Source organism: Polypterus senegalus, chromosome 13, assembly GCF_016835505.1.
Source record: "Polypterus senegalus isolate Bchr_013 chromosome 13, ASM1683550v1, whole genome shotgun sequence".
NCBI lineage: Eukaryota > Metazoa > Chordata > Cladistia > Polypteriformes > Polypteridae > Polypterus > Polypterus senegalus.
The window spans coordinates 122,164,911-122,182,128 of record NC_053166.1 but is presented as its reverse complement, the minus strand read 5'-3'; the positions used below and the strand labels follow the sequence as shown (position 1 = coordinate 122,182,128).

At 39.3% G+C, this 17,218-nt stretch overlaps 1 protein-coding gene across 1 annotated transcript in view; it reads left to right on the top strand.

Moving 5' to 3' along the window:
* vps35l (VPS35 endosomal protein sorting factor like) overlaps nucleotides 1-10,097 on the top strand; it is a 101,064-nt gene extending 90,967 nt beyond the window's left edge. The window contains exons 29-31 of the mRNA XM_039774661.1: nucleotides 1,133-1,251; nucleotides 3,207-3,353; nucleotides 9,515-10,097. Of these exons, the coding sequence (XP_039630595.1) occupies nucleotides 1,133-1,251; nucleotides 3,207-3,353; nucleotides 9,515-9,613 (365 nt within the window). The 3' untranslated portion in view covers nucleotides 9,614-10,097. The remainder of the gene's footprint in view (nucleotides 1-1,132; nucleotides 1,252-3,206; nucleotides 3,354-9,514) is intronic.
* The last annotated feature ends 7,121 nt before the right edge of the window (nucleotides 10,098-17,218 follow it).

The following is a 17,218-nucleotide window of genomic DNA, read 5'->3' as shown; positions in this document are numbered from 1 at the left end:
CTCTGGTGACTCTTCCTGTGAAGTCAGTAGACGGATTGGGGGAGCATGGGAGGTCATGGAAAAGGAAAGGGGTGTGTGGCGCTCCCGATATCTATGCAAAAGGACAAAGGTCCAAGTCTTTAGAGTCATGGTGCTTCCTGTCTTGGTATATGGTTGCGAGACATGGACTCTATCCAGTGACCTGAGATGAAGGCTGGACTCCTTTGGTACTGTGTCTCTCCGGAAAATCCTTGGGTACCATTGGTTTCACTTTACGTCGAATGAGCAGTCGCTCATGGAGTCCCGAATGAGGCACATTACCTGCATTGTGAGGGAGCGTCGGGTACGTCACTACTGCCATGTGGCACGTTTCCCCGAGGGTGATCCGGCTCGTAAGATCCTCATTGTTGGGGACCCAAGTGGCTGGACCAGGCCAAGAAGTCACCCACAACACCTGGCTGCGGCAGATAGAGGGTCTTTTCTGGAGGGCGGGACTGGACCGCGTGTCTGCCGTGGTTGCAAACTGTACCAGTGCATGCTCCCCAACTTAACTTGACTTGACTTTTTAAATTACACGTAATTAAATCAGGGTATTGAAGGTGGCTGGAGGGGGGCATGTTTTGCAGTTATTTGGTCATCTTTGAGGAAAGAAAGAAAAACATTACAAGGTGATATTGTGGAATGTAGTACTGCATTTTATTGGCACTCAAATTTAATCATAGCAGTTTGTAAACGAATGATTATATTTAGTGTTTAAAATTTTACATAATTCAGTGGTCCCACTTGCGGGTCTAAAAAAGTGGGGCTGAGTTTAAGGGTTAATGTTAACTCAGTTTTAAAAAATTGAGAAACTTGGAAAATCTGATCAGATAAATACATTTTTTACTGCAGGTATCTCTTTGGAAACTAACAGAAAAATATATTCTTGTGTTCTGACAGAAATAGCTTTTGATCAGTTCTCTTTTCCACTGCATGTATAAATAATTATTGGATTTATTGGGTGTTCTACGCATTTCTGACATCTAAAGCAATGACTTGAATCTAAATATATGATGTCTTTTTATTTTTTCATTTTGTACCCTGCTTTAGTATGTATTGCCTCAATTTGCTTTGCAGATAACTAATTTTACATTGTTTCTTTTGTTTTAATCAGTTGAATCCAATGAAACACTTTATGGAGGAGATCCTAAATTTGTTGCCGAAATCAACAAGTTATGTGATACACTTATTGACCAGATCCTAGACCACCTAAAGAGTTTGGGAAAAGAGGAGGTACTAAAATAGACTATTTGTCAAATGCAGTTGAATTTTTATTTTTGATAAACAACAAATAATTTGCAAAATAATTACATTAAAAAAGAAAGTTGTATAATTAGACCAAATCATACAATGTATGCAATATTTTAATACTCTCCTTTTAATATATATTGTTCTCATTAGATCCATGTGTGGTGGAGTGTGTTTGGGGTCCATGGTGAGGTTGGTGGATCCCTGGGGGTTTTGGGGTACAGGATGTTTTTTAAAATAGTACAGCTCAGACCGTGTGAGTATAAGTGTGTGTTGGTGAAAGGGCAGCCATTTGAACACTTAATAGACGAATAATCTGCATGTGCATGAGACCAATCGACTTAGCCATCCCTCATTTTTGCCCAGTTGATTGTAGAGGAAGCACATTTATAAGATTATAAATGGCCTGCATTTGTGAGATGGAAAAGAACAAAAAAGAAAGAAAGACGAGGCAGAAAAAGCAAATGACAGAAGAAGAGAGAGAGAAAATGCAGAATCAGGTGGATGAGCCAGTGCCAAGGAGAATAGGTAAGGTGGTAGGAATATCCCATGGCAAAGCAAGGGTAAATGGTGCTTCTGGGGCAGGTTGCTTACCTTCAGCAATAGGAGCAGGAACAACCAGGTGCTCCAAAGGGTCCTATGGATGCTGAAGGATGATGCTAGGACAACGGAGCCAGGCTTAGTGGGTTCAAAGGGACACCAACAGAAGATGATTGGGAAAAGAGCTAGATGGTTGACTGTATTCACCTGCATCTCAGCCCTGCTGAGGCTCTAACACTTGCCTGATGTGATCAGTGAACAGAGTTAGATGGAAGCGAGCACTGGGAGCAAAGAGAAAAGAAGCCATTTCTGTGATTTTTATCCTTGGTTTTAACTGATTGGATTTTAAGTTCCTAACTATTACACTGTTTTATGAATTGTTTATTAAAGACTCTTTACACCACACTTTGTTTTTGGACACTGTGATTGTTTGAATAAAAGTATTATACACAGTTTTTCAGCAGTACCTGTTGTTGTGCCCACATTCACCCTAGTCCATCCTCGGTTATGACTATTAACGTCCCAGGAAATGGAAGAAGTCCATGGCCATGGGAACCTGGTGTATCACACTAGATTGCCCTCTTCTCAAAGACAGTGATGGACACCTTTTGTATGAAATCTTCAGTTTCTTGACAACTTTTTGCACAGAATAACCTTCATTTTGCAAAAAAGACAATAGACTCATGTGTTTTAGAGAAAGCGGTTTTGTTTTCGCCATTGTTGAGCCCAGAATTGACCTTTAGGAATGCCGGTACCTTGCAACCCCATGAAAGGCTTCATTGAGCAAAATAGCTGAATCCTGTTATTTTAGCATAACTACACAATTACAAATGTTTCTCTAATAGCCAATTACCATTTGAACATATTTTATTAAGAATGAGCTAAGAGAGTGTACTATTAGAGCAGTGATGTGGGTTCTGTTTCTTATCTGTTATTCTATGTGTTATTCTTGCATTATAATTCTGATGTGAATTAGTTTTCAGTTGTTAACATGTTACTACCGGGACAATCCTAGTAGCTACACAGCTAACAATAGGTCATGATATTCTGCTAATTTAAAATAATTAAAATGTACAGGCAGAAGTTATGCTATTACATGAGTTAGTAAGGCCACCTATCACCAGAAAGAAGAATTGCATTTAAACAAACGGCAAAGAAAAACATCTTGATGGGTATATTATGATAAACATTAATGAAATTATGAAGGGAATAAGTAAAGTTTATGTCATTCGTTGCTTAACATCAAGTTTTTTCATTAATGACTTGGGTCAGAAATAGTTAAAAGTAAATTATTATGTGTATTCATAAATGTGTCAGCAGCTGTGTACCACCTGTTTTTTTTGACATTGAACTGTATATGAGAGACAATATGGTACTGATGTGAATATTTTTTCATTCAGGCTTTTCAAAGGCAAAGTTCCATTGCCATTATGCTTTTGAACACTCTCTTGGCTCATGGAGATCTGCGGAACAACCGTCTAAATCAAATGGTCGTCAATCTATGGAATTTAGCCCAAAAGTATGGCTATGCAGATACACGGGCAATGGTAAGACGTCAGTTGTTCTCTCCCCATGCAATGTGTGTCCTTTAATACAAAACTGGTGGACCCTTTAATCTCCAAAAGCATTTAAAGACTGTACTTTGCAATAAGAAATTCCCTTTTCTCAAATGTCATTTTCCTTCTCCCTAGTATTTTGATAACCCTTTTGAATCTTCAGTGGATTAATGGACTGCAAATCGACAGCTTTAGTTTATTCTGCTCAGTATTTTCTCACTTGATTTCTGCCTGAATTATTAGGGTACTTGATTGATGTCGATTTAGTAAGCACTTTTGACTACAACAAAATTCCTTGGTGGCTTTTAAAGCACTTCACAGAAAGACTCACATTTGTCGTTTAAATGTTCTACATTGACAGCAAATTTGGGTCCTCTTGTCTTCCTATTTAATTGCTACGAAATCCGACAAAGGTTTTGATTACGCTTACCGTCAGTTTCAGAAATGCATGAATGTGATGCTATTTAGTGTCAATAGTAAAAGGTTTCTATTCCACCAGTTGTCATACTTGAATAGCTCGTTGCTTGTCACTAGAAAACAAACCCTTACAGTACTAAAGTTGAAGTTGTGAATCAACCTAGGAGGGATGTAGGTGGGTATTTAACTTCAAAGTAACTCTATATAAGTGTATAAGAGATTTCTTAGTGCTGGATATTTATATATGTTCAATTTATACATGTGGTTCTGAAAGGTCTCCTAAAAACATGTATTAAAATTTATTAAAAGGAGTGGCATGAAAGCACAGCAGGAAATGATACTGCTCCACAGCAACTAAGCCCAGTTCAATCCTCACCTCTTATGTTTATATGTGGAGTTTTTGTTCTGTTCCTGCCCTTCAGTTGGGTTTCCTTTGTGGGCACCAGTCTTCTCTTAATAGTCAAGTGTTTTTAAGTTGTCCCTGTTTAGCTGTGTATGTGAGAGTGCTCTGCATTAAAATACTGTTGTAGCAATGTTTGGAGTCTGCCTTCCTGTGTGACGTACATTTTGAAGAAAATAAGAATTTGATTCCTGACAGTAAAATTCCAGCACTTTCAACTCCGCTGGCCAGTCAGCCTCTCTCAGCTCAGTTTATTGAGATTCAGTCAGAATTTGGAAAGTTTCTGTGGCTACTGTCATCAAGTGGAAGTTGTTTTATCCCCTATTCTTTCGCCCACTGTGAAGCCGTGTCCTATTGTTTGTTTGCTCCCAAGGCCAAAAGTAGAAGTTATACCAAAGCTCCTAAGAAACAGCGAATTAGATTGTAATGGACTTAATAGCATACATATTCTCTTTATGTAGTCACAAACTGGACAAAGAGTAATGCAAGAAATAATATCACATGAACATCCTCACCAGCGTCATTAGCAGGAGGTGGCTATGAAAAAAAATTGACATTTAGGTTTATGTTAAATTTTGAAAAATGTGATCAGTCTATTCAGGGACAGCATACCAAAGTTTAAGGTCTTGTAGCCTGTCATCACGACCTAGTTAGTGGTGTGGACTGTGATTTAGAAAGTATGGCACAATATTGGGGTGGCAGGAATACAGAGATGGAATCAGCATGCAGTGAGGAAGCAAATAATGGAACAACCTTTGGGTTAATAAGAATCAGAAGATTACTTAGAACTAATCAGTTAAAAGTCATTTGCATACTAATTTCACTGTCAGGCCCATTAAGTGAAACTTACTGAACATGAACAGCTATTGAAATGTTCACCTCAGTGAAATTAAAACTTGGATGGAGCATAAGTCTTTAAAATTAAATTGCAACAAAACTGAACTCCTGCAAATTGGCACTAAAGTACAACTTAAGAAAATTAGCTCCTTTTCAGTCACTCTTGATGGTGATCTCATTAGACTTCCTTCTAATGCAAGCAATTTTGGTGTCATTTTTGATTCCTCCCTTTCTTACTCCACCCACATAAACCACATTAAGAAACCTTCTTACTTCTACCTCCGTAACATATCCTATTTTCAGTCATTCCTCTCTTCTTCTAATGCTGAGAAACTTGTCCATGCTTTCATCACATCACACATTGATTATTGTAACTCCTTACTGGCAGGTGCCGCTTCTAATCTTATATCACATCTTCAGTTAAAGCAAAACTCTGCTGCAAGAGTCCTTACATGAACCAACAACAGCAAGGACCTCACATCCATCCTGCTTCACCTTCATTGGTTCCCTGTGTCTTACAGGATTTTATATAAAACTCTATTAACAGCCTACAAAGCTTTAAATGGCCTTACATCAGACTACATCAGTGACTTTCTCCATCACTGTTCGCCCACTAAGTTCCTCTGATTCTGGCAATCTTGTTGTGCCCCACACTAACCTGCACTCTATGGGGTCACCTGTATAGTGCCCAATCTTTGGAATGACCTCCCGAAATGGATTAGATCCTCTCACTCCATTCATTCTTTTAAAAAAACAAATTAAAACTCATCTGTTCAGGAAGGCTTTTACCTTAACTTAATACTCTGTACCTTCTTTCAGTTTACCTCTCTGTCCAGATATGTGTGTTATATCATAAATTTGTGATTTGTTCAGGCATTTCTTTTAGTATTGGATTTATTTGGCATTTATTATACGCTGGCTTATTCTTTCTTCTTTTGTATATCCTGTCTTTGTTTATCATTATATGCAGAAACTATTTGTATAATTTTGTTTTAAGGGCCTTGAGCATGGGAAATGCACTACTGTATATAAGTAAAATGTATTATTATTTATTATTGTGTTACTATTTGTTAGTGACATTCATTCCCTTCCGCAAACAACATGCACACTGTTCTAAGAACAGCTTATAAAAAAGTTTTTAGCATTTGTGGCTGAACTTGTTCTACTTCCTCCCTCTCTGACAGGTGAATGGAAATTCAGAACAAGTGCTCATGCCTATAGTCTTTTCTTGTGCGCGCTTCCACTTCCAACATTGTCATTTCTTGTTTCATAAAACTGGTTTAACACTGAGCAGAACAAGTTCATCGAAACTCTCCAACAAATCTTTAAAGCTCTCTTTATTATCAGCTTGGATTGATCCTTGGGAAGCAGGACTGTGTCTGGTTCAAGTTGTAGTTGGTCAAGAATATCTTGGGAGAGGCCTGAGAGGCATGTATGTGCTAGGTGCGATCATGTAACAGACATCCTTGAAGTTCACAGCATATATTTTACATTGTCGGAGGCAAGTGTGAAGGTTTTGGTTTATCCTAAGCTTGCTGAATTTCCTGTGCTTTTTCTTTGTTTTGTGTCCTTCTTCCTGAAAATAAATAGCCTAGAATATGTTTCTTACCTTTTTAGGCTAGAAATGTCAGCTGATTTTGAGCATATTGCTCTCTGCAAATTATGGGAGATCAGTTACTGGGGCTTGCAGTTCATTTATTGTTTGTTCATTTTAGGCCTGCCTAGTCGTCTTTGGTTTATGGAGTTTCATGGAAACTGTTGCCATGGTTTCTAAAGGATTCAGCAGGCAGTGTCAGCTCTCCATTATGGGATTGTGATATAAAACAGGCCTTTTTTGTAATTAAATTTGGTCTTGTGCTAAATCCATCAAATTTTAATAATAATGCTGATAATAAAGGTGAAGTGTTATGGATACAATAGAGAGAATTCTTCATAAAGCAGTATGTTCAGGTATGTCAAATCATGAGCTAGTGGTTAATGGTGCTTTGGTAAGCACCAGGTTTCTTCCATTTCATAATGTATCATCTTTGTGTGTAGGATTTTTGTGGCCAAGTTAAACTAGATATTATACCAATGTGATATATTCCATCTACATCTTTACTGCTTTCCTCCTATAACTACATTACCAAACTGATGTAGGACTGTGTTTGCTGATAGTTGATCAAAGTAGTTTTTGTGCAGCTCCTTCTTTTTTTTGTGTTTTTTTGTGACAGCAGTTCTTTGTGCAACAGAGGAAGATGGACCTCAGTTGCAGATGACACATATTTAGCCTTACATAGCTGTGCAACAATTATCTGGAAGCAAAATGTCCTAGCAGTGACTAAAGTGTATTTGAATTATACAGGCTGAAATATGCAGGGCTTTTTAGGGTACAATATTTGTCTTAATAGCAAGCTTCACACATCTTCTAATTAGTCATAGAGACTCGATTATTTTCTCATTGAATTCCTCAATTTTGTGCTTGTGATAGTCCTCAAAGCAGCCTGTCATGTATTCATGGGTTTTATAGGCTTCTCATGAGTTATGAACAACCCCTTTACAAAAATTAGGATATACAAACAATGTTATTTAACACCCCTTTTTTGTTTCCCAAACCTAAATGAAACTACATTTTTTTGCTGTTTTGAAGACTGAGTCTGGGACAGTACTCAGACGTGTGCTGCTGCCGCTAACACCTGATCATCTTCACAGTCATTCTAAGTTAACACCTCACTGCAGCCCACAGAATGAAGAGGCACTAGATGTTGTTGACCTGTAATCCCAGTTTCAGGTATTCTAAAAACTGACGCTGTGTTCACTAGTCTGTTACTCAGTCGGCTCCGAAAAAGTTAGTGTAAGAGTTGGGAAAGCCCAACAAAGGCCATTGCTTGGAATGATATTTTTTATAGTTTACTTACCCCATGTAGGTTGTATTCATGGCTGAGAAAAAAAAATTAATCTTCTGTTCTTTTGCAGAAAAAAAAAAGTTTGAATAAGTTTAAAGCAACTGTGACAAATTTGGCAAACGATTTGAAAAACGTCCATGGGGTGGGGATCACAAATTACTTGTGTTAGTTAATCTACATGTCAGTTATCCAGTTGTATGTTTTTGCTATAAGATACTTCTGGAAATGAATCTCGGGAAGGAAGCGTACAGAAAAAAGCGCACAGTCATATAAACGCACGGGAAATAACCGCACTCTGTAAAATGCGCGCGCGTAAAAAAAAAGGGCACGTGGAAGAATACGCATACGGTAAAGTGCGCACGTGGAATAAAGCACACGGCACTTTGTTGTTCGATTCTCACGGCACCTCCAAGTATCTATTCCATTTTTTGTGCGAAAATGCACATATTCAAATCCCTTGTAACCGAGAATTTGCTTGCCTTTCATACTGGTCGAAAACTCCATCTCGCTTATTCAAAAAAATAAAAATGTCAACAAGCCTTGCTCAAAAGTTAGGGAAGATTAAAGAAAACTCTAACAAGTTAAAACATACAAGCTTATAAATACGTTTAGTGAACAATTATACAATTTTGTTTATTGTAATGTATAATATAACATTTTTTTCTTCTTTGCATATACGACTTTGCCGTTTGCACATTTTTCCATGTGCGCATTTATCCACATGCGGTTTTTCCCATGTGTGCATTTTTCCGTGTGTGGTTATTTCCTGTGCGGATATTTCCTGTGCGCTTCTTTGCGGTCACCTCTGGAAACATCAGCACACGTCATAAATGGGAAAACAGCAACACGTGGGATTTACATTTTAAATTGAAGATCAGGGTCTCGGCCAACGACATACTGGAGCCAGATTAAATAATACATTAATCTTAGGGCCTTCATTCAGGCCTGTGACACAAGCTGTTGGTTTTGCTTAAGTTGCACCCTGATCGTTGGATTGCTGGATGGCCTCACACTGTTTCACTTGTCCTTTTATTTCAGATGTCTTATAGTTGATTTGGTGAGACTTGTGCACTTGTCTGTGCATTCCTACCAACTCTTTTGGATAACACCCCATCTACTCTTTTTGACTTTCCCATCTTTATTTTTATTGATTTTCTACCTAAGCCTCTCAAATGCATTTTTCCAGTTCACACATTTTACCCACAAAGACTGTTTGCCAGGAGCCCACTTGACAGTGAAGGGCGGTAGTCAAAATCTTCATTGTTTCATAAAATTACCTCTGCACTGGTTTTGTTTCTCTGCCAGCATGCTGGTTTCAGGGCAATTCAAGAAGTAGTTCAAAGACTTCTGAACTTGTTCTATGCAATGATATTAAGGAGAAAAGGACTTTTTAATGCATAGCACATCATCGATAAGCTTAACAGAAGCCCTTTAGGTCACCAGATTTCCATTACTGAGATGTGGCTCGGGCACTGAAAATAAGTAGAAATATTCTGATCAAATGCAAAGGAATGGATGACAGATTTAAAGGCAGGAGAGACAATAAGTCTCTTTATATACTCTAATGCATTTACTAAGCACTCACACAATTTTAATTTTTTTTTTTTTTGCAGGTCAAAATACTGGAATTTATCAAATTACAAGGCCAGAAGGCAGACATGCGCCACTTTTCTGAACTGGCTGTACGTCTGCCTTTACAGTCTAGAACGTGAAGCTAAAGACACTCTCAATCCTATCGGATCAAGTTCATGTTTGCAAGAAGATGCAGACTGTATCTCATGAAGGAACCCCACCTTCAGATGTGCACAGTCAGTGAATACGGTTGACTACGGAAGGTTCAGTACTCATTTCTGTCCTCCGCTGATCAGGTTTGTTATAGCTGGTGGTTTTGTGCTCATCGTGTAATTTAAATATCCCACCTTGGCTTTGTGACATTATTACTAACTACTCTCCTCTGGAGGATAAGCACAGAATTACCTTATGGTTGAAAAAATCAGTATTGAATTCACTTAATGAAAGAGATGTGTTCCATTTAAATTACAAGTGGTCTGTTTATTTTCATATAAACTAACTTTCCAGAAGTTCTTCTACTAAATATGCTATAAGTAAATGTATTTTAGAATGTTATGTGGATATGTGGAATTCACACATGCATACTAAATCACAAATACTTTGAAAATTACAGTTATATAAGAACCAATGGGTCTGTCATGAGTTAATAATGAAATGTGTTAACCATTTCTAGAGGACCGTTTCCTAAGATTAAGGGGTTTATTCTGTCAGGTTGTACTCTCACACAAACACGTTGTCAAACACACCAAGAACCAAATCAAAAAAACGGTGTGTTCTATTCAGTGTACTCCGAGTTGGAAATGCAGTTAAAACATTTTGTCCTGAACTGTGTGTCTTAGCTTGGAACATGTGCAATACTGTATGTGATTTTTATTTTGTGTGTCAGAAGAAATGTTTTACCTGTAAGTCTGGCTTTTCCCAATTCTCTTAGTTTAGTTTAATTAACTTTTGTCATAATGACTTTTAAAACAAACCTTTATCAACACAGTAGGTAATTAAATGGCCTACCTTCTGCAGTCCTGGAAGACTTGGTGATATAGGCTTAGACCCACATTTCTACAGTCCTGTAAATTTCTTTCTACCTTTTCAGATTTATTGCTAAAAATATGCTATTGTTCCACTAAATAGAAACCTGTTTTTTATGTCGGTGTAGTCAGAATCCTTAACGTCTTTGAATGATGGTTGCCATTTCATCTTTTAGGAATGGCACACGCTTTTTGATTTGGTTCTCCTAACATCGTGAGTCATACCTGAAAATTTGTGAACCTACTATAATTTTACTTTCATTTGTACCTACACAATGGTGGTTGGCCAATGGCAGCGTTAACCAATTGCATGGGCTAGCTAATGAAAAGTGAAGTTCTGAAAGGCTGTAAGAGATGCTAAGGAGTAGAAAACATAATTCAAAAAGCAGGTACTCTTAATCAGAGGGATAATGCTAGGCTTGATGGAAAAGAAACCTTTGCAGAACTGAAGAAAAAAGTATTTGATGTTTGTCAGACTGGACAAGATTAAAAAGCATTTTCAGAAACATTTAACTGTTCATAATCCACTGTTGGGCAAATAATATTGAAGAGGTTACTGTAAGCAATAGTATCCCAGCTAATAAGTTGACCTCCTCATATAATTTCACTCAGGGCCACAAGGAGAGCAATAAAAGAGGTGAAAGATAATTCAAAAATAACATCCAAAGTTCTTCAAGTCCCTATGGCTTCCTCAGGAGTAGTGATGCATAGATAAACAATAAAAAGAAAACACTGAACAGAAATGCCATCAATGGAATGGTCACCAGGAAGAATTCTCTTCTGTCTAAAAAAGAATACAGCTGTCCAAGTTGTCAGAGACCCTCTGGAGAAGCCCAAACTGTTCTGTGAAACCTCTCTGGTCAGAAAAATCCCTATAGGGGCAAAACAAGAAGGGTCTGCGTTTGACAATGAGCCATCACCTCATACCACCAACAAAATCCTTAAATGGGGCTGTTTTTCTTACAGTGGACCTAGGTATCTTGACATCATTGAGGGGATCATGAATCTAAGAAATATCAAGAAAATCTTAAAAAGAGTTACAGACCATTAGTATGAAAACTGTAGCTGGACACAAAGTGAATGTTTCAAAACAACAACAATCTTAAACATTCAGTTCAGGCCACTGAAGAGTGGCTTAGAAGAGGAGGTGCAGTGTCCTGGAATGGCTAAACCAAAGCTCTTAATCCTGCTGAAGTGCTGTGGTTGAGCCTGAAGAGACCTGTTCATGCCAGACAACCTTCAGTCCTCACAGAGCTGGAGGAGTTTTGTGAAGAGTTACATTGTGTATGTAATTACAGGATGCAGATCAATACTTGACAACTTGGTTTCTTAGCTTGAAAATTGGACTTATTAGGTAAGTTTTTATGCCTTATGCCCTGTGCCGCAAAGAGTTCAATCTTAATGCTAGGAAAAAAGAACCTGATCCCCATTGTCAAGTATGGTGGAAGTTCTGTGATGTTGTGGGGCACTGGGAACCTTGTTAGGGCACATACAGTAGCATCATGGACACTGTGAAATACCAGGGGATTTTGAATTTAAATCTGACCATCTCTACTAAGAAACTACCATATATACTCGCGTTTATAAGTTCTCTCGCAGATAAATCAGGGCATGATTTTACCGTATAATTTCCGGTATTTTATAATGTTGGCCATATAAGTCAAATTTATTGAGTATTGTGCCTATGTGACCACACGGTAATACCCAAACTATTCCAAAGTGATGTTCGCTCTGTTTTGTATTTTTTGTATCTCACACCCTCATACACCTTTATTGTAAGAGCATCCCTTATCTACGATGGAGCGTTCGATCAGAAGAAAACATGAAGCTGGTTTTAAATTAAAAGTCGTTGAAGTGATGCAAGAAATTGGTAACTGCGCTGCTGCAACAAAATTCGATGTATCTGAGAATACACATACACTGGTGCAAGACTGGAGGAAGCAAGAAGATGTAAAAGAAAAAGAAAACTTGTAAGTGTGTATTTTTGAATGGGTGCATAAGTCGGGGTCTGATTTTATGATCGATTTTTCGGGTTTTAAGACCGACTTGTATGCGAGTATATACGGTAAATCTGGGTCATTGTTGAATGTTCCAACAGAACAATGACCCAAAGCATACATTCAAATCAACAGAAAATGGTTAAAGAAATGCAAAATCAAGCTTCTGAGTGCACAGGAGGGGACTTGGGACCCTAAATGATCCTGAGTCCCCTGACATTGGGCCTTTGAGAAGTGTCACTTCTGGTGTTTTTTTTATTATATATATAACCATTTCCATTCATCTTTACAGGGGTGCCAATTACGGTGGAGGGGCACATTTCACTCGCCCCCATTTCTTATTAAATTCTTAGCCGCTATACAGTGCCGTGAAAAAGTATTTACCCCCTTCCTGATTTCCTCTACTTTTGCTTATTCATAACATTTTGTTTCTGATCTCCAAATAAATTTTGTATAATTCAAACGACAACCAATTTTATTATTTGGAAGACATGGGTGCCGTGACAGAGCTTTCCACAATTAGAATATTATGTCCACAGTCAAACATGGTGGTAGTAGTGTGATGATGGTGGGGATGCTTTGCTGCTTCAGTGACTGGGTGACTGGCCAAAATTGAAGGGAGCATAAATTCAGCTCTCTACCAGAAAGTAATGAAGAAGACTGTCTGGTCATCGGTCTGCGATTTGAACCTCAAGCACACTTTGGTTATGTAGCAGAACAACGATTTGAAGCACAACAGCAAGTCCACCTCTGAATGGCTGAGAGGAAACAAAATTAAACTTCTGGAGTGGCCTAGTCAAAGTCCTGACTTGAACCCTACAGAGATGATGTGGCGGGACCTTAAATGGGCAGCTGATAGTTGAAAACCCTCCAGTGTGGCTGAATTAAAACAATTTTGTAGAAGAGTGGGCCAAAGGGCCAAAATATCTTTATAGCAATCTCCTGTTTCTAGAAGGGTTTGTTTGTTGTTGATGCTAAAGGTGGCACAACCAAGTGTTAAGTTTATACTTCAGGGTTAAGAAACAGAAAATATCTTTCATTTACCAATATTAAAACTAGATGGAAGACTATTGTACATCATTCAATATCTACCTATTTGCTTCGGTTTTTCCAGTGTGTGTTATATAGTGACCGGGTTAAGTAAGCCTGCCACCATGTAACTTGACAACCAGCAGCTTATTCACTTGAGGGGAGGTGGAAAAACCCATGTTTACTGACTTGGAGACCCCTTTGTGTGAGGAGTAGGGCAGGCCAGGGGTGACTGGTAGCATAAGTGAAATACACAAAAATACAAACTGAAAAGGAGACATTTAAATGACATGTCATTTTCAGTCCTGTTTAGCTTTGCCACTTTGGAGTACCGGCAGCATCGGGCATGACAGGAACCAATCCTGGGAGGGGCGCCAGTCTGTCACAGGAAATATGGGAAGAGATGGAGTACCGGCAGCACAACAGGAACCAATCCTGGGAGGCTGCCATAATTACAACAAAAATAACAGTTGTCACAGTGCCTTAGGTTACAGAATTTCTTCTTTTATCAAGTTAGGATTTAGAAAGAAATCTAGGCGTTGCATTATTTAAAGTGTAAATGCTGCAAAAAGAAAAAGAGAACATAATCATTTTCAAACATTAAAGACACAGCTTGCACACTGAGCTCTACGAATTTGACATCTATGATTTAAGCATTCACCCTGTCAGTTTCCTCCCACATCCCATCACTCACATTTTAAATAACTGCCAACTCTAAACTCACCTAACGTGGGTAAGGGTGCCCTCTGTCAGACTGGCTTGCCTTTTCAAAGACAGCACATGACAGCAGCCTTCCTGATTCTTAAATTAACTTCCTGATTACCTCACATGACAGGAAGCAAGGGAGGGGAGGAAAAATACCAGCTGCACCCACTAGATGGAGCTAAACTGCAAATCTTAATACAAAAACAGTTTTAAAAGGTTGTAACAGAACACTCCCCGTCTGGCGTGATTAAACGCCACTACCGAACAGTCAATAATAATAACTTATTTATAGTGGTCTTTCGGAAGGAGCAAGGAGGAGGATAATCTCAGTGACAGGCCGAATAAAAAACTTTGTCCCCTCTTTCTTAAAGACTTTAATCTCCACCTTACGGACTTTACCATCTTCGCTGGGAAAAACTTGTGTGACCATTCCCAGGGGCCATTCATTTCTTCTGAGATGATCATCTTTAAGTAGCACGACACTTCCAGGCTCAATGTCTGGTTGGGGGGACTGCCATTTCTTACGAGGTTGGAGTAAACAAAGGTATTGTTTTTTCCATCTGTCCCAAAAAGTTTGAGCCAGGTGCTGTACTTGGCGCCACTGATGTCTGTGCAGGTCTTTGAACCCAAAATCGCCAGCAGGGAGAGAAAGAGGATTTACTTTCTGGGTGAGAAGAGTTGCTGGTGTAAGAATCATAGGGTCAGTTGGATCAGTAGATACTGGAACAAGAGGTCTAGAGTTGATAATAGCTGCTACTTCTGACAGTAAGGTGGTAAGTACTTCATGAGTCAACTTCGAAGGACCAAGTTGGTGGAACATAGAATTTAAGATCTTTTTTGCTATCCCAATCATCCTTTCCCAAGAGCCTCCCATGTGAGAGGCATGGGGAGGATTAAATTTCAAACACAGCCCTCATCCTGAAGGAACTTATCAATAGTGTGATTATCAATGTTACTGGAAATCTTCAACTCTTTACAAGCACTGATGAAATTAGTTCCGATCAGAACGGATAAGTTTCACTGGACCTCTGATGGCAAGAAAACGTCTAAGAGCATTGATAAAACTTGAAGTGTCAAGAGTTTCAATAACCTCAATATGTACAGCTCTCACACTTAAGCAGGTAAATATCACAGCCCATCGTTTACTTTGAGCAAGTCCACCTCTTGTGCGACGCGAAGTCACAGTCCATGGACCAAAAACATCCAGGCCAACATTTGTAAATGGAGGTTCTATGGAAAGACGATCTGCTGGAAGGTTGGACATCTTTTGTATCTGAGGTGACCCACGAAGCTTGCACGTAACACATCCATGAATTAAGCTGCTCACGCGCCTCTTGCCACCAACTATCCAGAGTCCAGCAGTACGTATGGCACCTTCTGTAAATAGCCGACCTTGATGCTGAATTTTTCATGGTAATGTCTGACCAAAAGGTTTGCTACATGGTGCTTCCCTGGAATAATGAGGGGTCTTTTTTCATCATATGGAAGCTCTGCTGCAATGAGTCGGCCTCCTACTCTGATGAGGCCGTGTGCATCAATGATAGGGTCTAAAGTTTTAAGAGGACTGCCCCTCGGAAGCTTCTCCTTTCTTTGTAAACTGGTATACTCTTGAGCATAAACTGTCTCTTGAACTGAACGTATTATGATCCTCTTAGATTGTGAGAGATCTTCAACTGAGCATACTGCATCACAGTAGTGCCAGCCTCTGCAGCTGCTGGGCATGGCTTCAGGATTCTTGTGAAAGAGCCGAGCAATATGAATAAGTCGAGCAATGGCACGAGTTAGTGATCTCCAGCTAGAGAATTTGGAAAACGCTGGGATCCAAGTTGTCCGCTCATCACACTCGTATCCAGAGTAAGAACCTGAGGCGGATTTCTGTATCCAATGAAGGATTAACAAGTTGAAAGTTCTTGATTTGAAAGTTCCTTGAGAAGGGTGCTTTAAGAACTTTGGTCCAGGTAGCCAGCTGGTGTCTAGAATGTGGGCTGGAGTGACAAACCTCGTAGCAATATCTGCGGGTTTTGATCCGTAGGTACGTATTGCCATTGTTCTGGATGAGAGTATCTTCGTTTCGCAGGACTCGATTACTAACATAGACATAAAAGCGCCTAGTTTCATTATAAATATATCCCAGTACTACTTTGCTGTCCGTGTAGAAAGTAGTAGTATCTAGGTGGATGTCAATCTCTGAGGAGATGAGCTCGGCTAGTTCCACTGCTAGGACTGCAGCGCATAACTCTAGCCTGGGCACTGTATGTTCAAGACGTGGGGTGAGCTTTGCTTTTCCCATGATAAAGCCAACATGGCTGGTTCTATCCATGTCAGTCAGTTTGAGGTAAGCAACTGCAGCAATTGCTTTAATCGATGCATCAGAGAAAACACACAACTCACGATGAGTTGCATCTAAAGGGGAAATTTTCGTGTAAGGCCTTGAAATCCTAAAGCTGCTCAGATCCTTTAGTGAGTGCCTCCATGTGCGCCACATCTCTTCTTTTTCTTCAGGGAGGGGGGAGTCCCAATCGCTATTCTGCTGCATAAGCTCTCTAAGAATGGCTTTTCCTTGAATTGTGACTGGAGCAATGAAACCCAGTGGGTCATAGATGCTGTTCACAGTTGATAAGATACCCCGACGAGTGAAGGGCTTTTCTTCGCTGGCCACCCCAAAGTTAAAGGTATCAGACTTAAGGTCCCAGTTAAGACCTAAGGTGCGTTGTAAGGAGTGAAGGTCAGATTCGAAATCCAAATCTTTCAGATCAGCAGCATGGTCTTGTGATGGGAATGCATCCATGACTTCTCTCTTATTTGAGGCAATTTTATGTAGTCTCAAGTTAGACTCAGAGAGTGTGTCTTGTGTCTTTTTAAGAAGGTTTATTGCTGCTTCCACTGTAGGGAGAGACTTCAGACCATCATCTACATAGAAGTCACGGTTCACAAAATGCTTTACTTCAGGATCGCCCTCCTTTACAGACTGCTTAAGACAGTAGATGGC